Source organism: Eschscholzia californica, unplaced genomic scaffold (genome assembly GCF_041429995.1).
Source record: "Eschscholzia californica isolate CP2 unplaced genomic scaffold, dmEscCali1.0.p SCAF_3, whole genome shotgun sequence".
NCBI classification, from domain to species: Eukaryota; Viridiplantae; Streptophyta; class Magnoliopsida; order Ranunculales; family Papaveraceae; genus Eschscholzia; species Eschscholzia californica.
Window position 1 is genome coordinate 20,736,343 of NW_028238420.1, and position 22,400 is coordinate 20,758,742.

The window sequence follows — 22,400 nt, forward strand, 5'->3', positions numbered from 1 at the left end:
GCCAGAGTTGTTTGGGTCAGCTCGGGTTAATCTAGCTCCGATGCTCCCGCATCACTAGACAAGAGGAATGAAATTCTTCCAGTCCAGTAACTTTTCTCTCTCAAATCCTTACCGCAATGACCCACAAAATTTTTGGTTTTTTCTCCAACCAAGCTTGGACGGTTCAACCAACGATTCCTCAACACGGTCTGTGTAGACTTATTGTTAGGAAAAGAGGAAAATGGTTGAATATAAATATATAGAAACTCTAATATATGAAAATATTAATAACCCTTGAATAAAGACGTATTCACCGTTGGGTTGGTTTCATTTGTGTGGGATGGATTCTCCTTCCCAACTTCTCTCTGATGTGATTCACTGTTTCAATATATGTTGTAATAGTATAAAAATACCATATATATATATATATATATATATGTGATTTGTATGTTATTCCAATAACACAAGTTACAATCTCACAAAGAGGGCTGAGAAAACTTGCTTCCATGTTGCTTCAACTCAAATTCTTGACTAAACAAAAGAAGACGAGGAATCATAAGAACTTGACTTTCAAATTGTTGATGACATTTTTCATCCTTTTCATTAAATTCGAGGCATGGGTATTTCTCAACCATTTCAAACCATAAATGCTTCTCTTTACAAAGTAGTACCCAACCCCAATCCCCCCTCTCATTATGAAAGGAAAAAAATAGAGAAATGAGAAATTTCTCAATCACTCCCAGACAGAAAAATTACATCTAAGAGTAGATCGGATATTTTTCACTAAAACACAAAAACATGCCTAGGAAAAAAATAGTGGTTCCTTTCGATTAAATAAAACAATGGAAACATGTAAAGATTAAAACGCCTTCTAATCAAGGGAAGAGAGCTGCATAAAGAAGTTGATTCCAAGTATCTGGTAAACCAGGAAGACACCAATGACTACAGTCAATAGCTTTATGGTTACCACTATAGGCAGAAGGATGTGCATCTTTTCTCAGCTGTGAAAGAAGTGTAACGTCTAATAAGTAAACTGGTTTCTTCATTCTACTCAATACTTTCTTCTCCACACTCAAGGCTGCTGGTAAACCTGCTGGATATTTTGACCCAAATACAGGTAATGTCTCACCTCTGCAATCTTTCCATGGTTTATTCCACTCCATCCCTCTGCATTTGTCAAAAAATAACATTTCAATTCAACATTTCTAAATGCCAACACTTTTTTCAATACAAGGACTTCACATAATTTCCATTTTAAGTAAAAAAGTAAAGATCATTGGTACTGCATCACAATTTGTTTAATGTAAATAAGGGTCACGTCCATGTACTGTTTCTTAAAAGAATTAATAAGTTTGTGTAAATAGTCCCAGATTGGGAATGGGCACTCCACAACCAAGAATATAATGTCTAGGTCTTCTCGGCTCATTGCCTATTGATTTTTGAGTTGCATGATCACAAACTTAATAAGTTAAATGAGAAACTTACTCATAATGGGTAGGAGAGATCCCTTGCAAAAAGACTTTGGTTTTCGAAGGGTCCACATTTCGGTCAACCCATCTAGCCCATGTTGTCATTCCTTTATAGAAAGCAATCAAAGGGTTCATGTCATTATATAATTTGTTCCCATCTTGTATGTAATTCCATCTGCAACACAATATTTCAAACTTAGATTTCATTCGACAATTAATATGAGTTGGGTGAGAGAGAGATGATCATACGGTTGAGCGCCACCCTGGTGGATCCACCAGTGCCATGAGTTGAAGATTAATATATCCATGCCATTCCAACAGTTACCATTCAAAATTGAGTCTAGCTTCAAGACTAGGCCTACTTCCTCTTTCACCAAATCTACCAAGAACGGTGTATGATAAAGTATGACCTTGACATCATAATCCTGCAACCACATATTACAATCAAGATTTGTTTTGTTCATTTTGGTTTAGGGTTTCCTTGTGTGGTTTTCTATTGTTACTCAGCACAGAGCTAGGGGTGCGAGTTATGCCTGTGCCCCTGAACCGACTCACAGCTCACACGCATCCGAGCCCAAAGAGGATCATGATCGCCAGCCTAAGTATTTGGGAATTGGGGCCAGAACTAGAGTTAAAAATAGAGCTGCTTTATAAATTAAAATAAATGTTTACCATTAAGGGTTTTTTGAGCTTACCCCCTCACAATTAATTGGTAATTGAGTTTACCCCCTTCAGTAATTGGTAATTGAGCTTACCCCCTTGAATTTAGATTTTTTGTCAAAACTACTAAAGATATGTTTGGTATGTGATAATAAAATCAGAAAGTAAATAATATATAAACAAAATCGATCTTTACTAATCATATTCCTGACCAAATCAAACAATAAAATTAGATAGAATCCCTAATATGAATCATAATGAAGAATAATTGTTCTAGGTAGTAGCAATTATTTCACGTACGCGGTACGCCAAACATAGCCTTTGTGTTTTTGTCACTAATAGTAAGTTCAAGGGGGTAAGCTCAATTACCCATTATTGAAGGGGATAAACTCAATTATCAATTAGTGACGAGGGGGTAAGCCCAAAAACCCGTTTTTATTTAGTTGCTTTAGATCTAGACCGACCATGTTTCTTTTTATACTACTAAACCAATATTTAAATAGTAATAACAAAAATAGAGAAATAACAAAGGATTTTGTCTTACGTTATATTGTTCAGAAATGCTATTATGCTCTATTTCTATTTTATTACTTCGAAAAATTATTAACACTTCAGATCTACTTAAAAAACGATCATAGCATAAAAAAATATTAGCATAAGAGCTATTTACTTTCATCAGATCGACAACAATGTTACTTGGCCCGACAAAAGTGCCCCAAAATGGCCCATCAAGACAAATTTTTCACACGACATCAGTATGCCGTCATCAAATTTGCCTTATCCGAGCCATTCAAGTTACATTTTGTCTAGCCAAGAAGCATTTTCTTATTCCCACTCACTTGGTAGTCGAGGCTGAGTTGGGAAAAAGATTTCAACACATTAAAAATATTGAAGTTATTTATGTGAATATGTGTCTTCATGAAATCAAGCTTTAAACATAAAATAACAGGAACAGTAACATTGAATATCTTGGTTTTGCTTTCTATTTTTTTTGGGTGCAATGGTTTTGCTTTCTAAATAAAGTAGAAACTTTTCACAAAAAAAAAAGTAGAAACTAATCATGAATCATGAATAAAGTATATACTGATATTAGATTTTATTGCATTTCTGATCCTCTTAATTCACTTGTAATCATAGTTTAAACGGACCCCAAATTAAAATAAAGCAAAGCTAAGTAGAAAAAGTCCTGTGAGAAAACAATATTACACCAACCAAATGGTATGCTACATTTCAACAAAAACAAATGGTATGCTACCTATTATTTTGGTAGGGGGTTCTATAGGTGGCCCATTTATTCATAAACCTTTAAAAAATTGGGTGTTATCGGGTGCTCATAGCAGTAAATGGGTGCCTTTAGAGCACCTCTTATTTTGTTGAGTGACTTGCAACATCGGAATTACAAGGAGTGAAGCTGAATCTAGGGGTAACAAATAGCAGAAATGTTATTTAGTCTGAAAATGGAGGCCGACCTCAACCAGAAAGCGGGAAGTTGCATTTTTCAACAAATAGAGGGTTTATTTGGTCATATGACTAACAACCCCTTCCCATTTTTTTTTTCTCGATAAAAGTTTTTGATAAAGAAATTAAAGTAAACAAAGCTAGGACACATTGAGTGATGAGACTAGAGAGAGAAGAGGAGAGAGGGTGTGTTTAGGGAGTGAATGAGATAGAGATTTAGAGAGAGAGAAGTAAAGCAATAACTTACCTCAAATGTCACAGAGGACAGAACACTAGTCCTTACAACCGTGGTCTTTGATTTAGGAACTGAAGCATAAAGCAAGCAATTTAATGAAAGCCACTGATTGAGACTTAAAGAGTCACCCACAAACATGATTTTTTTCCCCTTCCATTTCATTAAGAAATCTAATCCATTAAACCTTGAACCAAAACCCATATCAAAATTAACAACAGATTAGCATAAAACCCAACATTGAAAACAGATTAAAAATGAGAATAAAGAGTTGAATTTCTGAGTACCTTGGGATATTGCAACTATTGGGTTGCCATCTATATTTGAGGTACTGGTTATCAGGTCGACCATAAGTTTGACAATCAAACTCTGGATCTATGAAAGGACAATTTGATGATTGGTAAAGTGGGTATGATGGGTCATAAACCCAACTTCCTTGGAAGAAATTACATCTATTACTCACTTGATTTCCCTCTGTAAAACTGCTCACATTGTATTTGAATGCAACTTGCTCTGTTCTTGCTTCTTTGAAGAACAAAAACAGGGAGAAGAAGAATAAGAAAAAGACTTGGATTTGAAAACCCATTTTGGATTTTGAGAAAAGTAGTTCTAAAAATAATAAATCTTGTCACAAAGAGTATATATATACACACACACATGAGAGAGAGGGAGAGAGAGAGAGAGGGAGAGGGAGAGGGAGAGGACAGTGAGATTCAATGGTCACATGGTTTGTTACACAGAGTCTGTTTTTTCTTGGTTCTTCTTTTTATCTGACAGTAAAGAGTTGCAGGAAAAGTTAGAAAGTTACATGGATGAGAATTTTATTGGTTAATTCTACGCTGGCCCCAAAGTCGTCAAGCAAATTTTGCCCCCATTTTTTTTTTTTAAGGAAACCAAAAACTGGCCCCTAAGTAATATATCTTTGCATCCTTCTTTACTAACCTTCTATGCATATCTCATCAAAAAAAAAAAAAACCTTCTATGCATCCTTCGCTAACTATTTTACGTATAGAAAATGGTTGTTTTTGTCAAAAATATTACTCCCTCCGTCCCAAATTAAGAGTCCACTATTCCTTTTTTAGATGTCCCAAATTAAGAGTCCCATTCCTAATATATCATATAAAATCCTTTACTTTTCCATGAATACCCTTACTTAAATATTGCAATATGTAGTGTATTAATTAAGCTAATTAAGACATTTGACACTTTCCAATACAAAAATTGGGTTTTCCAATAAACAAATCCATTCTTTTTTTTATTAATCTAGTTACTTTTAATTATTATGGTCAAATTTGATTGACTCACCAACTAAAAATAAATAAGGGTAAATCTGGAAAAAGAAAAAGTATGAAAATAAGTTGGATTACCAATATGGGACTCTTAATTTGGGACGGAGGGAGTATTTATAATAACAAAAAGATAGTGACTAGGGAGACGTCTAGGGCTGAGCGATTTTAAAACTCTAGCGGCGCCACTTCCAATTTTACTTTTCTGTGCAGTTACCGGCATTAGTATGGAACCCTTGCCGGTTCTGGCGAGGGTTCCTCTCTCCCCCTTTCTTGTTCCTCTCTCTCTTTCTCCTTTTCTCCTCTTCTCCTTCTCTCTTTATCTCCTTCTCTCTCTGTTCTAAGTAGATTAGTATGTGGTGGTGTGTTGTGATGTTAGTGGAGACCGATCTGGTTGTGGCGGTGGTTTTAGTGGTGGTGGTAGAATTCGGATCTGGTGGTGGAGAGATTTGATCTTTTGATTGAATCTGGTAGTGGTGGTTTGGGTTTCAGATCTGGTGGTGGTATAGGGAGATGTTTGGTGATCGGATCTGGTGAGGTGGTGGTGGTGGCGGCGGTGGCTTGGTGGTGGTGACGGTGGGTTCTGTGGTTAAGTGGCTGGGTGGTGGTGGCTGGGTGGTGGTGGCTGGGTGGTGGTGGTGGCTTGGTGGTGGTGACGGTGGGTTCTGTGGTTAAGGGTACAAATGCTATGATATTGTCTCAGCTAGGCTACATATTTCTAGGCATGTGATTTTTGACGAATCATCCTTTTACTTCAAAGATCATTGTATTACCAAGTCTAAGTCAGGTACTCAGTTTAAACCTATACCTCAACAAGTTACACTTTCCATTCCGATGCTTACAAATTCAAATTTATCTCAAGGGCACACTATCCCAGTTCCTGCACATTCCACTTCTGGTCCTATCACTGAGCAGCCTGCTCCTATTACTGTGTCAGCACTGACCACTCCAGCATCTTCTGTTCATCCTATGACCACAAGGTCTAAGAGTGGTATACAAAGACCAAAGCCCATTCCTGATTATGTGGCTAACTACTCAATATATCATCCTATCTCTTCTGCATTTGTTGTTGTTCTAAATAACTTTCATGAGCCAACTTCTTTTAAAGAAGCTTCCAAGTTTCTTGAATGGTGTAATGGTATGAAAGATTAGTTCTTAGAACTTCAAAAGAATAATACTTGGTCTTTAGTTCCTGCTACTTCATCTATGAATGTGCTTGGCTTGTAGTGGTTATACAAAGTAAAACAAAAGTCCGATGGCTCTCTTGAAAGATATAAAGCTCGATTGGTAGCCAAAGGCTTACATCAACAAGATGGTATTAACTTCAATGAGACATTCAGTCCAGTGGTTAAGTCTACTACAATTAGACTTATTCTTACCATTGCTATTACTAAACATTGGAGCATCAAACAGCTAGATGTCTCAAATGCTTTCTTGCATGGTGTTCTAGATGAAAAGGTTTATATGGCTTAACCACAGGGTTTCATTAGAAAGACTAAAAGTAATTATGTATGCTTGTTACATAAGTCTTTGTATGGCTTGACGCAAGCACCAAGGGCACAATTCAATAGATTTGCTACTTTTCTACTTCAACTTGGGTTTATGAAAAGTACCACTGATCATTCAATGTTCTATCTACTTCAGCACAGTGAGATTTTGGTTCTTTTGCTATATGTTGATAACATAATTCTTACTGGGTCATCTCCTAGTTTGATGGATTCTCCCATAAAGACACTAAGCTCTGAATTCTCCATAAAAGATCTTGGTAAATTACATTACTTCTTAGGCATTGAAGTATTCGAAATGACTCTGGGTCAATTTTGCTCACTCAGAAGAATTATACACTTCAAATTCTAGAGAATGCTTTTATGTTTGGATTGTAAGTCTAGCAAAACTCCTGTTGCTAGTGGTTCAAGGGTATCCAAATTAGATGGTGATATACTGCTTGATTTCACCATATATAGAAGCTTAGTGGGTGCCATACAGTATCTCTCTCTCACTAGACCAGACATATCTTATGCAGTTAACTACACTGCTCAGTTTATGCAAGAGCCAAGATCTTCACATATGGTGATTGTGAAGAAAATTTTGAGGTATTTGAAAGGCTCTATTGGGTCTGGTGTTACAATAAATCCTGGTAATTTGACAACTCTTCAAGTCTATTCTGATTGGGCTGGATGCCCAGATACTAGAAGATCAACAAGTGGGTTTTGTGTATTTTTAGCATCTACTCTTCTGTCTTGGTCCTCAAAGAAGCAGCCAACTGTTGCTAGATCTTCAATAGAGGCTGAATACAAAGCTCTTAGTGTAGCAACAACCGAGGTGCTTTGGATTAGCTATTTGTTAACTGAATTGCATATGCCTTTGAGCAAACCTTTTCTCCTTTACTGTAATAATCAGGGAGCAAAGCATATTGCTTCAAATCCCATGCATCTTCCATGCTCGCACCAAGCATATAGAGGTAGATTACCATTTCATCAGGGACTTGGTTGCTAATGGTTCTCTACAAATTACCTACATTCCGACTCATCTTCAACTGCCAGACATCTTCACCAAAGGTCTACCTTTTCCCACTTTTACTTTTCTCAAGAACAAGCTGATGCACTTTGTGGACACACAGCTTGAGTGGGGATATAAGAAAGTTAGTGTTTGAGTTAGTATCTGACCCATCTAACTCGATCAAGAAGAATAATCAGCTGACTCAAGTAGTTAGTGTTAGCTAAGATAGTTTTTTAAATAAGTTAGTTAGAGAAATTCTGTTATGATTAACAAACATAACAATCATTAACAAGAGTTAGTTATATTTGTTAATCATTTTCTCTCTCTATAACTAACAATCTACTTCTCTCTCTAGATGATATAAATATCATCATCATCATTGTAATTCTAATCAATTGAGAATAATCAATAAAGTGACAAAGTTCTATGAAACACTAAACCTAATTTTTCAACACTATCATTCAACCACAGATTACTCATCTTCTTTCCAAAGCGTGTTTTAACTAGCTTTATAGCTGGAAAAACTCTTTCAACGGAGGCAGTTGCAACCGGCAAAGTTAGTGCTAAAGTGATAAGCAAAAAACTAAATGATATGCTTTATCTCCCTTAGTTTACACCAATGTTCTACCAAGAGTTCCAATCCCATCTAAATATGATAAATCATCATTCTGCCTCATATTGTAAACGTAATTATGAAGATGAGAACTAAGTAGCACATTGTCAAGACCACTGAAGTCTGACGGATAAAATTCGCAAGATGCATCAACTTACTTTTTTCGAAAAGGGCAAATCCTCTAGATGGAAACAAACATGCCATAGAATGGAGCAACTCGGTATTCTTCTCAGTGAAACGAGCATTTATAAGTTGTATACCAATAAAGGTATAGAAAATCTCCACTTGATAGTGATAAAAGTAAGTTTCGAGAAAGAAGCTTATCAAATGTTAGGAGCAACCAATTTTAAATTTCCAATGACATTATCAAATGTAACTGAATCAATTTTTGGACAATTTCGAGCAAGAAGCTTTAGTAGTTTAATGAAATTACCTAGATTTTCTGAAGTTTCAGTTTCATCAATTTCGCAAAACGCCAATCCTTGTTCCAATAGATGCCGAGCAACCTCTACAGTAGCATTTAAATGGGTGTAGTATGTTGTTGTAATATGTAGTTGGGTAGATGAATTGCAGTTTATAGGGTTTATGGTAGAGGAGTTGAAGTATGTAGGGGTTTCTGGTAGATGAATTGAATTTTATAAGGTTTAGGGTGGATGAATTGAAGTTTATAGGGGTTTAGGATAGATGAATTGAATTTTATAGGGTTTAGGGTTTTATGGAATATAGGAGTGTTGAATTGAATGAGTTAAAAACATAAAAAAAATACTAAAAATGCATATGGTGGGACTGAATCCCATTACATCAAACCCACACTCGTCCACGGATCAACGACACAAGCCCACAACAACGGAGCCAACCTCCACATGTTATCATTTGTACACATGATTAGATATACAGTAATACACACACACACACATATATAACCCATACCCTAACCACTAAGCCACCCCCTTCTTTATAGTGATATACTACTTCTACTTTTTTCGGGAGGATCCAAGGGATGCGACCACACCCCCTTGGATCCGTCCGTGGTAATGATCATAAAGTTCAAAATGATATGGGTAATTAATAGTTACGTCATTTTTTATTTTTTGGATTCTCAAAATACCCTAACGCGTAAAAACTTACTTTCTCTCTACAAAAAACTCCAAAATTTTTTGGATTTTTCTTCTTCTTCTTCTATTCTATCAGAAGCTTGGCCCTCCAAGCCAAATTATCGATCTGAAAAATTCTATATGTTGTTCTCGTCTTATATGAACCATAGAAGAAATGTGTTTTGTCTCCATGAAACTCTGTAATACCAACACCACCACCCCCAAAAATGTTTGTGAAGAATATTCATCCAATGAAGAAGAAGAAGAAAAAGAAGAAGAAGGTGACCGAGAAACATCGTAACCTAGTGTTGAAGGTTTTGTAAAAAACTTAGTCAATAGCAAGCTTTTTTCCAAAACCCTATAATGGGTTGTCGATGGATCCAATCATGTTGCTGGTAAAGGACGAATACTTACAATATGCTTAAATCATTCGGAAGTTGCAGGAGAACCTTCTGAGGGCAGAAAGGGAGGTGAAATCTGTAAAACAGATCCAAGAAATTGGAGAACGGATGACCAAAATAAGAACTCTGTCACGAAAGCTCTTTTCGACCCCAGGTAGTTTCATTACGCCCCAATATGATCAGAGCATCCCAGAAATCAAAAAATTGCTAAGTTCATAGAGCAGAAAAGTGTTGGAACAGGACGGGAGACCTCAAGAAGAAACCACGCCCACGACAGGAACGAAGGCGGGACATACCGAGTTTTTTACTTTCATGGGGGGGGGGGGAACAATACGAGTTGTCGTTAAGGGACTTGGTCATCCATCAAGTATCTAAGCTTACCAGAATGTAAGTGAAAAAAAAACACGACAAAGAAGGCAGAAATACTTGCACCTAGACTAAGCGCTGCTATCCTCGAAGTTCAGAGTCCTGATAACTTCAACTGCCCTCGCTTGGAAACCTACGACAGTTCAGGCAACCCAGTCGAGCTCGCGCGAAACTATACCTCGTTAATGAGCTTAAGCACCACTGATAAATCAATTTGCTGTCTAGTCTTCCCAACTGCCTTAAAGGGACTCGCTAAGTCTTGGTACAGAGCTCTCGAGCCAGTATATATGCATTCGTTTGACGAACTCGTATCGCCCACTTCTGTTCAGCCTTTCAGGGTAGTCACGTGATAGATAAGACTGATGAAGACCTGTTCAATATCGTCCAAGGAAAAGGAAAATCGTTGGAAAGTTATTGGCGAAGGTTCCGGAACGAGTTGGTCCAAATACTTATAAAGATTCCAAAGTGATTCGCATAGTGATGTGACACGAAAATTTCACATTTGGAGAGCCTAACTAAGCCTAGTTAGTTCGTTTTGAGTATTATAAATAATATTTTACGTGTTTTTCGTGTTAGGTACCTATTTTGGAGTTAAACATGTAAAGCGGAATAAAGGGAATGAATTGTCAATATCATTTCATGTGCCGAAAACGAGAGAAAAAGACTTCAAGTAAATAAAATGACAAGAGGAGTTAATGACGAGTCCGACGGTGAAAACGGAATTCAATTTGGAGTTCGGACGGGGAAGATGTGAAAGATAGAATCTAAGGTCTTTTCTTGAAGGCACCCCCCTTTGGTTCTAAATGTAGAGACAAGATGAAGGCACTCGCTTGTTTTCTAAACCAAGCCCAAAGCCCACACAAGCCCAAAGAAGATGACAAGTAGAAATCTTGGAGGCACCCTCTTTATGGTTCAAAGTAAAGTCTGAGTCAAAGTCAAACATTGCCTAGGGTTTTGAGTCAAAAAGAAAGGGATACAAGTAGTAAAGAAAAAAGACTATTCATTAACTACACAACTTTGGAGGAGAGAGGTGGCTAGGGTTTGTGTTCATCAGCAAAAACCTAGATAATCAACTAGGCTTTTAAAGGTTTGAGAGTTTGAGTTAGAGAGGAAGAGAGGAGGGGTGCCGGCCAAGTTGGCCGGCACCATACAAGAGTTCGCGGGAAGCTTCATAGCAGCCATGGACAGCAGCTCGACACACTCTAGATGCAGCCAGCAGCAGCTCCAACGACGCATATAGCACGGGCGCAACAGCAGCGAGCACGGGAAGCAGTAGCAACATGCTGCAAACGCGACCAGCTAGTTTCTTTGCACGGGACGCGGCTCGGTTGCACGGGACAACATAGGAAAGGCGCGCAGCAGCTTAGGACTACATTTGGCCGGATTTTGAGTTGGCCGGAATTCCCCTTTCGTTGATCGGATTTTTCATGCTTTTACGGCCACTTTCTTGGCCGGAAACCTTAGCGCTTTTGCTCCCCATCATCTTGGCTAGCTACCCATGTGGTTTGATTTGGTTTTGGACTAGCAAGTTGTAGAGAGAGAAAGCTAGTGTTAGCTTTAATGGAGGTTGTGTTCTAAATGGAGAAGATGATGGTGGTCGCTATGGGGAACCCAAAATTTGCTAAGGGGAGATCGGCTGCACCTTAAAGACTCATATTTTCCGACGATCTTAGCCTCGAACCACATCGAAAAAGGGGGATTCTCTCATCATTTCCTTTCCATTTCTTATTCAATTACCATGTTTAGCTAACTTTAGTGTGTCGATTATAGGAGATGAAATGTGATGAATTCGTGATTATGTTTAATATGATTTGATGTTTTGATTATGAATTGATGTTCATTTATTTCGATTATCGTTTTGATCGTATTTTCATGTGTCTTGTCAAGCACTTCTCATAGTTAATAGATGAAACGAAGTATTCGATATCGATCGTAGTCTATATCATAATTTCATGTGTCTTGTCATGCACTTCACATAGTTAGGCGACTAGACGACACTTTCGATGACTCGGGATTAATCGAATTAGGCGTTTGTTTGACTAGGTATGATCTCCGGATATACGTAGTACTAAGAAACATCTACTTTAGGAGTCGAACATCGATTATACTTCGACACATTAGATTGGATCATACGTAGTCGTAGGCTTATCATTATGGATTCCCGGACTTCGACACCCCTCTCACTTATTTGTTGCCTCCCGACTCTTGTTCCTCTGACTCTTCTCTCGAATCTCTCTCGCCCGTTTACATATATTGTTAGTTAGTTTTATTTGTTTTCTTTTGTTTCTTATTCAATATCATAACTCCCCATCTATCCTTGTTTAACCTCCTTTTTAGTCTAAGTTAGCTAGTGATACCTAGACCGGCGAACGAGACTCCTTCGTTATCCTAATCACCTTCCTATCCTTGGATCGACTCCGGTTTTACCGGTTACTACTTGATACCTCCGCTTGGGTGTGTAACCTTTTCGGGTGCATCAAGTTTTTGGCGCCGCTGCCGGGGATAGGTTTAGTAGTTAGGATATCGTTTGTTGTTTTGTTCAGTAGTTTAGTGTTGTTTGCTTACTTAGACGTTTTTTTTTCTTTATTTATTTTTGCACTTTCTTATCTTTTTATCTTTTTAGGTACCAATTTTAAGAAAAGAGCCAAAAGAGACATAAAAGCGAAGGAAAAGGAAGGATTCAAGAAGTTAAGAAGAAAGGCGAACGAAACGAGAGGAGCACTCGATAGTATCGCATTCTATCTCATCCTTTTTACTTGTGTGTGATTGTTTAGTTTTTTAAGTGTTAGCTCCCATTTTGTGATTGTGTGTTAGTATCCTTGAACATTATGAGATCATGGCAAGTTGTTCATTTGATGAGAATGACCTTATGCGAACCCTTTCCAACACTAGTCGACCATCTACAAGTCATCAGGACTACTCAAATTTATATAAGAATGTTACGACTAGTGATAGGAATAGGCGAGTTGAGTCTGACTGACCTAGGATGACCATGGGTGAATATCGACGGATGTATGGAGTCGGTCAAACTTGTCATGAACATGGTTTTAGGGATTATGAGGATGAGGGTAATCAACCCCGTAAGATTCTTCGAGACTATCGACAAGAATTTGGGATGACAATACCTTCATGTATGGATTTGTCTTCGTGATTATTTGGAAAGTCTACATAGCCCGGTTTGTGCTATTTGTGCGAGCTTAGACCATTTGACCGAGTATTGTCCCATAATCCGTGTTCCGCGAGAGTCTTCATCTAGTTATACTCATGTGCCTTATTACGAGGAGATGTCTGAAGACACTCTCCAAGCAATTTTAGAGTACCAAACTAGATTCAATCGAGATATAAAAGAAATCACGGAATGGATTCTCAATATTGTTGATAGAATTGAGTCGGAGCCTATCATCGACGAGGAAGGGGTTTGCGCACCCCAAACTCAAGAAGAGACTATGAATGATGGTGAGGGTAATACACCTAACTCTAGTTTTAAGTTAAATGTCGAAGAAGCTCCTAATAGACCCTTTGAACATGAATTGACCGATGACCCTCATTGCTCACTCCCTCGACCATTGTCATCTCACCATGATTCGACTACATTAGATTTTGAGGTTGAGGATGATATCTCTACGAGCAAACTTGGGAATCACACAATGTTGAACTTTCCAAGTTTTACCACTTGTGATTATTTGGATGGGTTATGTAGAATGGAAGGTGTTATGACTGACTTTGAGGCTCCTGATGCCTTTAAGGATGTCGATAACATAGTAGTTGAAGAGATAGCGGATAGCTTATTAGATTATTTACCTAAGGAAATTATGGACCTTGACTTGGTCCCCGAGCCTATTGCCTTACCCTTAGAGTCTAGTTCGACCTTCCGCATGATCTCAGACTCGGTTATTGACCCCTTTTGGGACACTTCGGATGTCTTCCCTAGCATGTCTAGGGACTTAGTGGATGTTTTATCCCCTAAGCTTGAGTTTGACTTCTTGCCTTCGACTGACCTCCTCTCACTTCACTTGTATGTCGACCCTTTCGCCGACTTTTTAGCCGTCGTCCCTAGCATGTATGCGTATTCAGTGGACCGTGCATCCACTAAGTTTGGGGATGGCTTCTTTTCGGTTTTCGTCTCACTTGCACTTGTTCCAACGACAGTATGCCATACCGTCATGGCAGTACGTCATGGCAGTACGGAACATACTTCCAACGACAGTATGCCATCCCGTCTTGGCAGTATGTGCATACTAACGTGGGCAGTACGCAGTATAATACTCATGCAAGTACCGCTGCCAGTTGCCCGCGGTATGCACAGCCTACCTGACACCTCGTTCCAACTATTGTTTCTCTAATATTTCTTGAAGTATTTTCGGGTATTTTTATTTATCTTTGGACCATAAATATATTTTCGGCTACGTTAACGTTCCAAACGAGAAAATTTTGCCATAATACGTCTATTTCGTTGGAATAATTTTTATTAATTGTGCTAACTATCTTGATATTCTTCTGAAAGCATGTAAATATTGCAATGCATTTAATGCTACCCAAAAATAAATTGTGCTCATCAGTTGAAGCATCGATTAACAAACCTCAATCGGTAATTCAGAGAATAAAAAACACTTGAAAATTTTATCGGATCATTGCTATACGCCTTCCCCGTAGCGATTCAAATTGATTCAATAAACGCGACACTTCTTGCGGACAAGTCCCCATAGGACACGACTTGAGCTACAAATACCACGAAACCGAACTGCAGATCAGTCCGCACGACTTCAAACTACTCCTTAAGTTTCTGCACTCGTCAACTTAGAGAGTGAGGGGACAAATTATATAAGCCAAAATACGTCACCAAGAGCGCCCCCAGAAATCCACGATTAATGGGCTTACACGGTGACCAAGCCTATGAATTAATGGCTAATGGGCTCGAGCCATTTATCTTCGGATTCCCCGAAGCAACGATAAAACACGCGAGCACATCCAACCCCGGATAAAAGGTCAGTCCTCACCTCCTTAGCGGACATGCCACCATATATCCGTTTGGGAGAAGTTACCAGATGACAATATCCCGGAAGCTCTCCACGTGATTGTTTAACAAGGTCACACCCTTAAAGCTCTCCACATCACCTACGTGATTATCTACATACAAGGTCAGACCCTAAAGATTTCCATTTATTTACTGTACATACCCCTGAACAAGGAAAACCTCTCCTGGGTTGTCTCATATACAAAGCAACCTCACGAACATTGTCATAATATCTGTCCAAACAAGTCAGTCTATTAGTAGAGATCGAGCTCCGACCACTCTACGCGTCGTGCCTAAACTTCGACCACTCTCCTCAACGGTAACATTCCAGGAATATCACTCACGTATCTATTACTTCTCTTGCAAGCCTACTGACTTGACCGTAGGAGCCCCCTTAGGCCAACACCATCCCGATGTCCCAGGGATCTTACCATCATGTGTGTTTTGTCTCTTGTCACAGGTTAATCCCAAAGACGTCGTCAGTGCCCATAAAAATATTAACAGGTGAAGGTCCGACTTCCGGTCAACGGCCCGGTCCTATTGACTTCTTGACCCGCGATTTCGGCCCCTCACAGAAGGGAGTCTTGAAGTCCGAGTTTAATAATACATAAGATCTTCACCGACTAGGATCTTTGATATGATTGGGAGATTACGGTAAAGCATTAGGCTTGCTTGTACCCCCATGTTCCGGGATTGTGATATTGTCCTCACTTACGTGAACTCCCTAATCTTCTTTTAAATCCCAAGATAGACCTGGTTGTATTTAAGCCAATGCGGGATCACCAAGACACAATTTAAGTAATTACCATACAAAATTTAAGTAATTTTGAAAGAGGTTACTAGCGTAACTTTTCAATCATTTTGATTGGATATTTGTATTTTTTACTGGTAATTATAATTAAAAAGTGTCGCATAAAGATAATTTTCTAGGACCGCAACTGATTTTATATTCCCAAAAAAAACGCAACTTAGGATTTGATGTCAAACGAGACTTTCTCTCTAACTATGCTTGTTTCGTTCTTCCCTGCAATGTGTTTCGGGTGAAGTTTTTGGTAAAAGCATACCCTGGTTAGTATCTTCTCCGTCAGCAGCAACTTGTGAGTTTCTTCTTCGTCAGCAGTATCAATCTCTCACTCCCGGTAGGAGAGATGGTCGGTCCCAGCCTTCAAAGAGGGAGTCCATGACTATTTACCCTTGTAAGTCTTTGATTTGTTTTTCCATAGTTTCATCCTCTCTGATTTCATTTTCTTCTTTCTCAAATCAAATCCCCAAATATCTTCCTAGAAATTTTAGTTAGCTAATTATTTACTCTCTCAATCAAGTATCACCAGATTCTAGTAGCTTTGCTTTAGTCTTTTTTGTTTTGTTCTTTCTAATTTTTTAGACCCCCCTCACCATGGATAGGTTGCATACAGTTTCCTTCTTCTTCATCTTTAGCCATGAGGTCAATCCTCAACTTGCTTGGTTATGGTGCTTCTATCCTATTGGTTGCCCTTTTGATCGAAGTGGGTGTTATGGATATGGCATGCTTCACATTAAGCTCATCCTCTAGAACCATATCTCTTCGGCAAAATTTTCTGCCGAAAAACCAGCAATCCTTTACCAGTTTGGTGCTTGGTCAAGTCAATTAACAACAGAGAGACACTTGCCCTTTCTCTCTTTACAAGTGTTTGTTGGGTTTTACATGTATCTAATACATATCTAACTAGTGTTGGTACGGAATCTCAAACATCTAATGTTTAACACTAAGTTATCCAGGATCCATACATGAACTAACTATGAACTAGAAGGAAGAAGAATACCTTTAATCGCTTTCCCACGAACTAAATTCCGACCAGTATTCGGAAGATAAAGAACTTCAAGTGTAGTTCCTCTACTCTAGACACCGAATTTTATAACTCGAACTCCCTTCTTTGAGTCAGCTAGGACCTTCTTGAAGGTTGAGATGCAGAACTGCTTCTTCTAGACTTGATAGATAGAATGGGAACTTTTTCTCTAAAATCCTCTCTCTCCAATAGTTGTGTGAAGAAAGTGATTTTCTTCTGAGAAATTTCCACACCTTTTCTGAACTCATAATGGGGTTTTATATAGACATTACCTTAGTAGAGTCCTAGTCAAATAAGGAATCCTAAAAGTCTCTCAGAAAAGGTAAGTACAAGTTAGTGTTAAACTAACTAGGACTCTTAATATGGGGAAAACCCTAATTAGGGTTTCCCCATGGTGTGGCCGGCCAGAGTAACCCTTAATGGGCTTACTCTGCTCGGCCCACCCCTTTCATAAGGCTAGCCAGGGATCTCCCCTTAAAGGAATCCCTTGGTGCCCCTTAAAGTGGGTTTTTGCCTTTTCGAACTTCTCTTTCGAGCCCGATTCTTTCTATCTCTTAGACTGGATCATATCCATCTATATACTAGTTCCTATCAGCCTATTTCTCACTGTTCGAGTTACCGATTCTTATGTGTAACCCGTTGTAGGATCCGATCTATGTTAGTTGCGGATAACCGAAGTGACCTGACAATCGTAAGTGGCTTCTAGCTAAGCATTACGACTCCTAATTGGACCGGATTGATTGATCTTCCAATAAAGTCATCATTATCCTATAAGCCAAATCGTACGCATTGCCATCTTGGTCAAAGGACATTTCTTTCGAACGGAGATACCTTCAGACTCGAATGACATATATACTTCAGTCTCCCGCTTTTACTTAGAACAAGTGCAATGCTCGATTCCCATGTCTTTCATATCTCATCTGATACGTCATACTTTATCAGACTTTCTTGATCGGGGGGACAAATTGTCAAATCAAATGATTAACTTTTAACCCATTTGAGCACGACCATGCATTTCCAGTTGTCACTCCTCAAGTGGCCTAGAGATATTTTATCCTAACTCTCGTTAGGAAGACATATTCCATTCTTGTACTCTCACTCAGCTTCATGTCTATCCTGTTTCACCCAGCCTCCGTTTTTATAACCTTCTGTTACGACGTGGTGTTTGACGGGACCAAGGCTTGACATTCCTTACATAAGATGAGTGAGTACTCATGTTTTGAGGAGTCTCTTTGATTTGCTAAATGAGAGTTATGACGTTCATATATTCAACTTCTTGAAGTACTCTCACTTGGTGGGTTCCTGTGTAACTTATACACCCATGAAGTTGACTTGAATTTTCTAATTTCTATAGCCCAAGAAACATCGTTATCTTGTCAATCACTCATGCTAGTCTTCTTAACTCATCGTTGTCCAACCGATGTCCTAGACTAGGGTTACTTTATATAATGGAATGATTCCAAGTTCACTTAGCAGGGTTTCTTTCATTAGATCACGTATCTAATAAACCTGTCTAGAACTTTCCATTATTTTTTGACTGTCGTCTAAATTCTAAACCACAATTTAGACGACGAAATAAATTTAATTTATTTCGGATAACAAGAGTTTGTAAAAGTGAGTTTCCCATGTGAACTCTTTTACGTTCCCAGTTTTACAAGTCTCTTAGGCAGTCTTTCATGACCCTAACTCCTTAGATTTATACATTTCCCATGTTCGATCTAAGGTGACAGTTTAGTTTTGTGGATCCAATCCACTATTCGTTTTCACTTTGCTTATCATTATTATGCTGAAGAACGCCTTCGTCAGCTTTTACAACAATGTCAGTTTTCTTAAACTGAAACTAACACTTTAGTCCTAATTGTACTTTCTTTACTAGTAGAGTTTGCAGCGACTCCCACTGTGGAAAAACATCTTTTCACCTGGTTGTCCTTCCTAAAAGATTCCTATCTTTATTTTCATAAGATTGCTTTTATGACTTTTTTTCAACTTTTACTTTCAGAGACACTTTCTTAGACACTCCAAGTATCCTAGGAACTTCTCTGTTGTTTATGGGCGACGACATCAAAATACTTATGTATTTCTAGATGTGTGTGTAAAGATCGATCATTTCATAAACGATCCCATGTCTCGCGACATTAGTATTTTCCTTATGTGTTCTTTTGCTCATCAGGACTTCCAAATTCTGATTTCTTCCTTAGTAGTGATCCATGAGAGATGGGTAGAATCTCTTTCTAAGAGTATTTCTAGTTTAGACTTTTCAAACCTTCTTTTGAACGAGTTTTATCATCAGTTAATCTATAACTCTATAGATTTTGATGCCCAATTTATTTATTTCTTTATTTCTTTACCCTCGTCAGGTGTCTTGTTGAGTCAGTTCCTTAATTGTTTTTCAATTTTAGTATGACTCCCATACAGGACGTGAAACTAACTTGTTTCACTCCCACATACCCTCTTGTGGAACAAGAATCTAATCATTCTTTTAAAAAAATCAACTCTTGAATTTCTTTCATGAATGTTTAGATACCAACTCTTACTTTTGATGCTATTGACTTTCAGCCAATTTTCAGAGTCTGGTTCTGCTACAATTTATGTGAGCCTTCTGAAGACTCAATGGGATTTTTGACCAATATTGTTGAACTTTCTTAACTCTTCTTAAAAAGTTATGTGAGTTTCTCGTACTCCCATTGTGTTCTTTTGTTGCTCGGTTCGAATCAGGTTCGAATATTTTCTCCCACTTGTCTTCTTGAAGAACTCTTTTCAAAGAAGACACCATCGAGAGCAACAATCCAATTTTGTTTCGATGTTTTGTGAGGGAAAACACCCCATGTTTCTTCCTTTTGAAGAAAAACTACGTCTGACGTTATCAGACATAGCAGTTTTGGGTTTCTTGTGGGTATGCAGCTTGTATTTAGACACTATCATTTCGGAAGACTTGTTATGACTGGGGTTATTGATCTCATTAATATTTTCAATCATTACGATTCATTACCAGATTTAGGTTAAGTTTCTAAAACTTTTCTAAACTCGAGTACTGTAGTTGATTCTAGTCACATTAATTAATATCTTATGTCTTATAAGTCTTAGTGATTAATTGACCTCTGTTTTGTCATAAGAGATCTTGTCAGACTAGTTAGTTTGAGCCATGTTACTTTTTCAAATTTCATGTTCATCCTAGTTGTCTGACTAGATTAGAATAACTAATTGAATCGTTCGGTGTTAATGTTTGTAAGTTGAATAGGTACTTTTCTTAAGAACATCATAAAATATTAAGACTAAATACTTTATTTCTCATAAATCCAATTTCAGAGAGATGCTCAAAAGGAAAAAGAAAAATTACAAATATCTAGTAAAAGTAATGCCTATAGGAGACTAAAATCCTTCAGGAGCCTTCTTAGCAACCATTGCTTCCTCTGCTCTTAATGGGTTCGTCTCCTTTTAGTTAAATACTCTGGCTCCCACTTGATGCTGTCATTCACAGTGAAATGAGCGTTAGGTATCCAATACCTCTAAGGAACTGTATTTAATTGAATCAACTTTTAACATTTATACCTTGCCCGGAGTTTCTTGCTCCGTTGTTAAGCTCTTCCTGGTAGCGCGGACAATCTCTTATCCATATATGAGATCTGCTACCACAAAATAAACAATTGTTGTTAAGAAGGACGATTCTAGGTTTTCGGACTCGTCTGCCTCTTCTTATCCTAGAGCGTCTCGTAATGCCTTCCGTTCCCGAGTCGGTACCTTCTTGAACAATAAGAATTTCTTCTGTATTTTCAGGTACACTGAATCTACTTTCAGCAACTTCTAGAATTGCAAGCAATATTTCCCGTGATACTAATCCAAATTTCTGTTCAAAATTGTTTCTTACATCCTTAAATCTATCATGTAGGGACAACAAGATGGTGTCAATTGCCATATAAACTTCCATAGGGGATCCCAACTACTTCAAGTCATTCAGATGGTCCATCATGCTTAAGACATGAAGTCGGACTTCTTTCTGGCGTTTATCAAGTATGTATGAAAAGATCTTGTATCTTTCCATCTGACACTGTGTTTTGAACATAATCCTTAGTTGTTGAATGATGTTATATGCATCCATGTCAATGAAAGTATCTCGATATTCCTTTTCCATGGATACTAGCATCAGTCTAGTCACTTGAGCTGACCTTGTGATGATAATGCCATCTTGCTCATGATCCTCTTTAGAAGAGGTTTCTGTAAGTACGGGGATAGGTGTGTCTAATACTTATGCTCTTCTTCCGGGAACCTTTCTCAGGTTTCTTTCCCATTGAACGTAATTCGTGTCGTTTAAATTTTCCATCACCATTTAGAGGTTGAAGATATCATCGAATGTCATAATTAGACTACATGTAAAGAATTGAAAGTGACTTAAACTTGTTATCCTATCAAAATTATAATTTTTCCATATTATTCAAAATTCTTATCCCTGGTTTGAATAATACGATTTTAAGATCCCAATTCTTCGAAGTTAAGCGAATAAGGCACTGCCCTTAACTGCGTCGTCCTGGGTGAGTAACATCTTTACTGATCATACTCCTATGATTCTTGGTTGATTAGTTTCACACTTGAGTGTCAAACTTAATCCTTTGCCTCGAAATCCAAAACCCTTTTGGTGACTCGTTGAGTAAAACCAGTTTAGACGCGTAGACCTCTTCATAGATCTACCCGTATTGTCCCGCGGTAAAAGTTGGCACTCTGCGGAGGCAGACCCACCATCGATGAACAAGGGATCTAAAGGTGTCTTATTTCTGGGTAGGCTTATACTCAAAATTCTTTTAGGGATTATTACGTATTTTATCAGGTGCGGAACTGTGAACTCTATCGTAGTCATTCGTGACTTTTATACGTAAGTTTTTATGTGAATTCTCGTAAGGTTTTATCTAAAACTTTAGTAGAGCCTCCTAAAAGATCTTTATCTTTTAGTTTATTCTTGTTCACCTAATGGTTCTTTTGGATTTCATCCTTAAACCACCATTGATTACTCCCACTCAAATCATGATCTCATCATCCGATTCATCAATGGCTTTTCTAGACCTATACTCTAAGTATTATTCGGGCACATACTCGTTTGTCCTTAGAAACAAGAATCGTTTACTTAACTAAAGGTAATACTATAATATGCATTCACATATACATACAAAATATATGACAATGATAAATAAAGTATGTGACTTAGATTCGTTTCTAGGTTTTGCTATGTTCCACATAGCTAATTGTGGGATATCGTAAGAAATCTATGTCTAATGGGTTTTCTAAGTCTATTTTCATAAGATTCGGACTAACGGCCCATTTAGTTTCTTCCTTTATGATTTCTAAACTCAAACTCGGAAAAACTCCATTTTCGGCTTTCGAATAGCCCGGGTCAATGTCGGAAAAATAATGTTTCGGAATCGGAAGAAAAGGTAAGAAAACATCCCACTTGAGTCAAGGCCCAATGGGCCCGAGTCAAACTCGAAAGGACTCAAGTCAAACTTGGTCAAAAGTC

General features: G+C 38.1%; 1 protein-coding gene across 1 annotated transcript; it reads right to left on the reverse strand.

Moving 5' to 3' along the window:
- Positions 1-547: 547 nt before the first annotated feature.
- LOC147548976 (protein trichome birefringence-like 39) lies at positions 548-4,536 on the reverse strand. Its single transcript, XM_086671086.1, has 5 exons — positions 4,086-4,536; positions 3,814-3,985; positions 1,698-1,873; positions 1,465-1,623; positions 548-1,146 (listed from the first exon to the last, which is right to left on the reverse strand). The coding sequence occupies exons 1-5, from the start codon at positions 4,382-4,384 to the stop codon at positions 855-857; spliced, it is 1,098 nt and encodes a 365-aa protein (XP_086527212.1). The 5' UTR covers positions 4,385-4,536; the 3' UTR covers positions 548-854.
- Between the last annotated feature and the right edge of the window lie 17,864 nt (positions 4,537-22,400).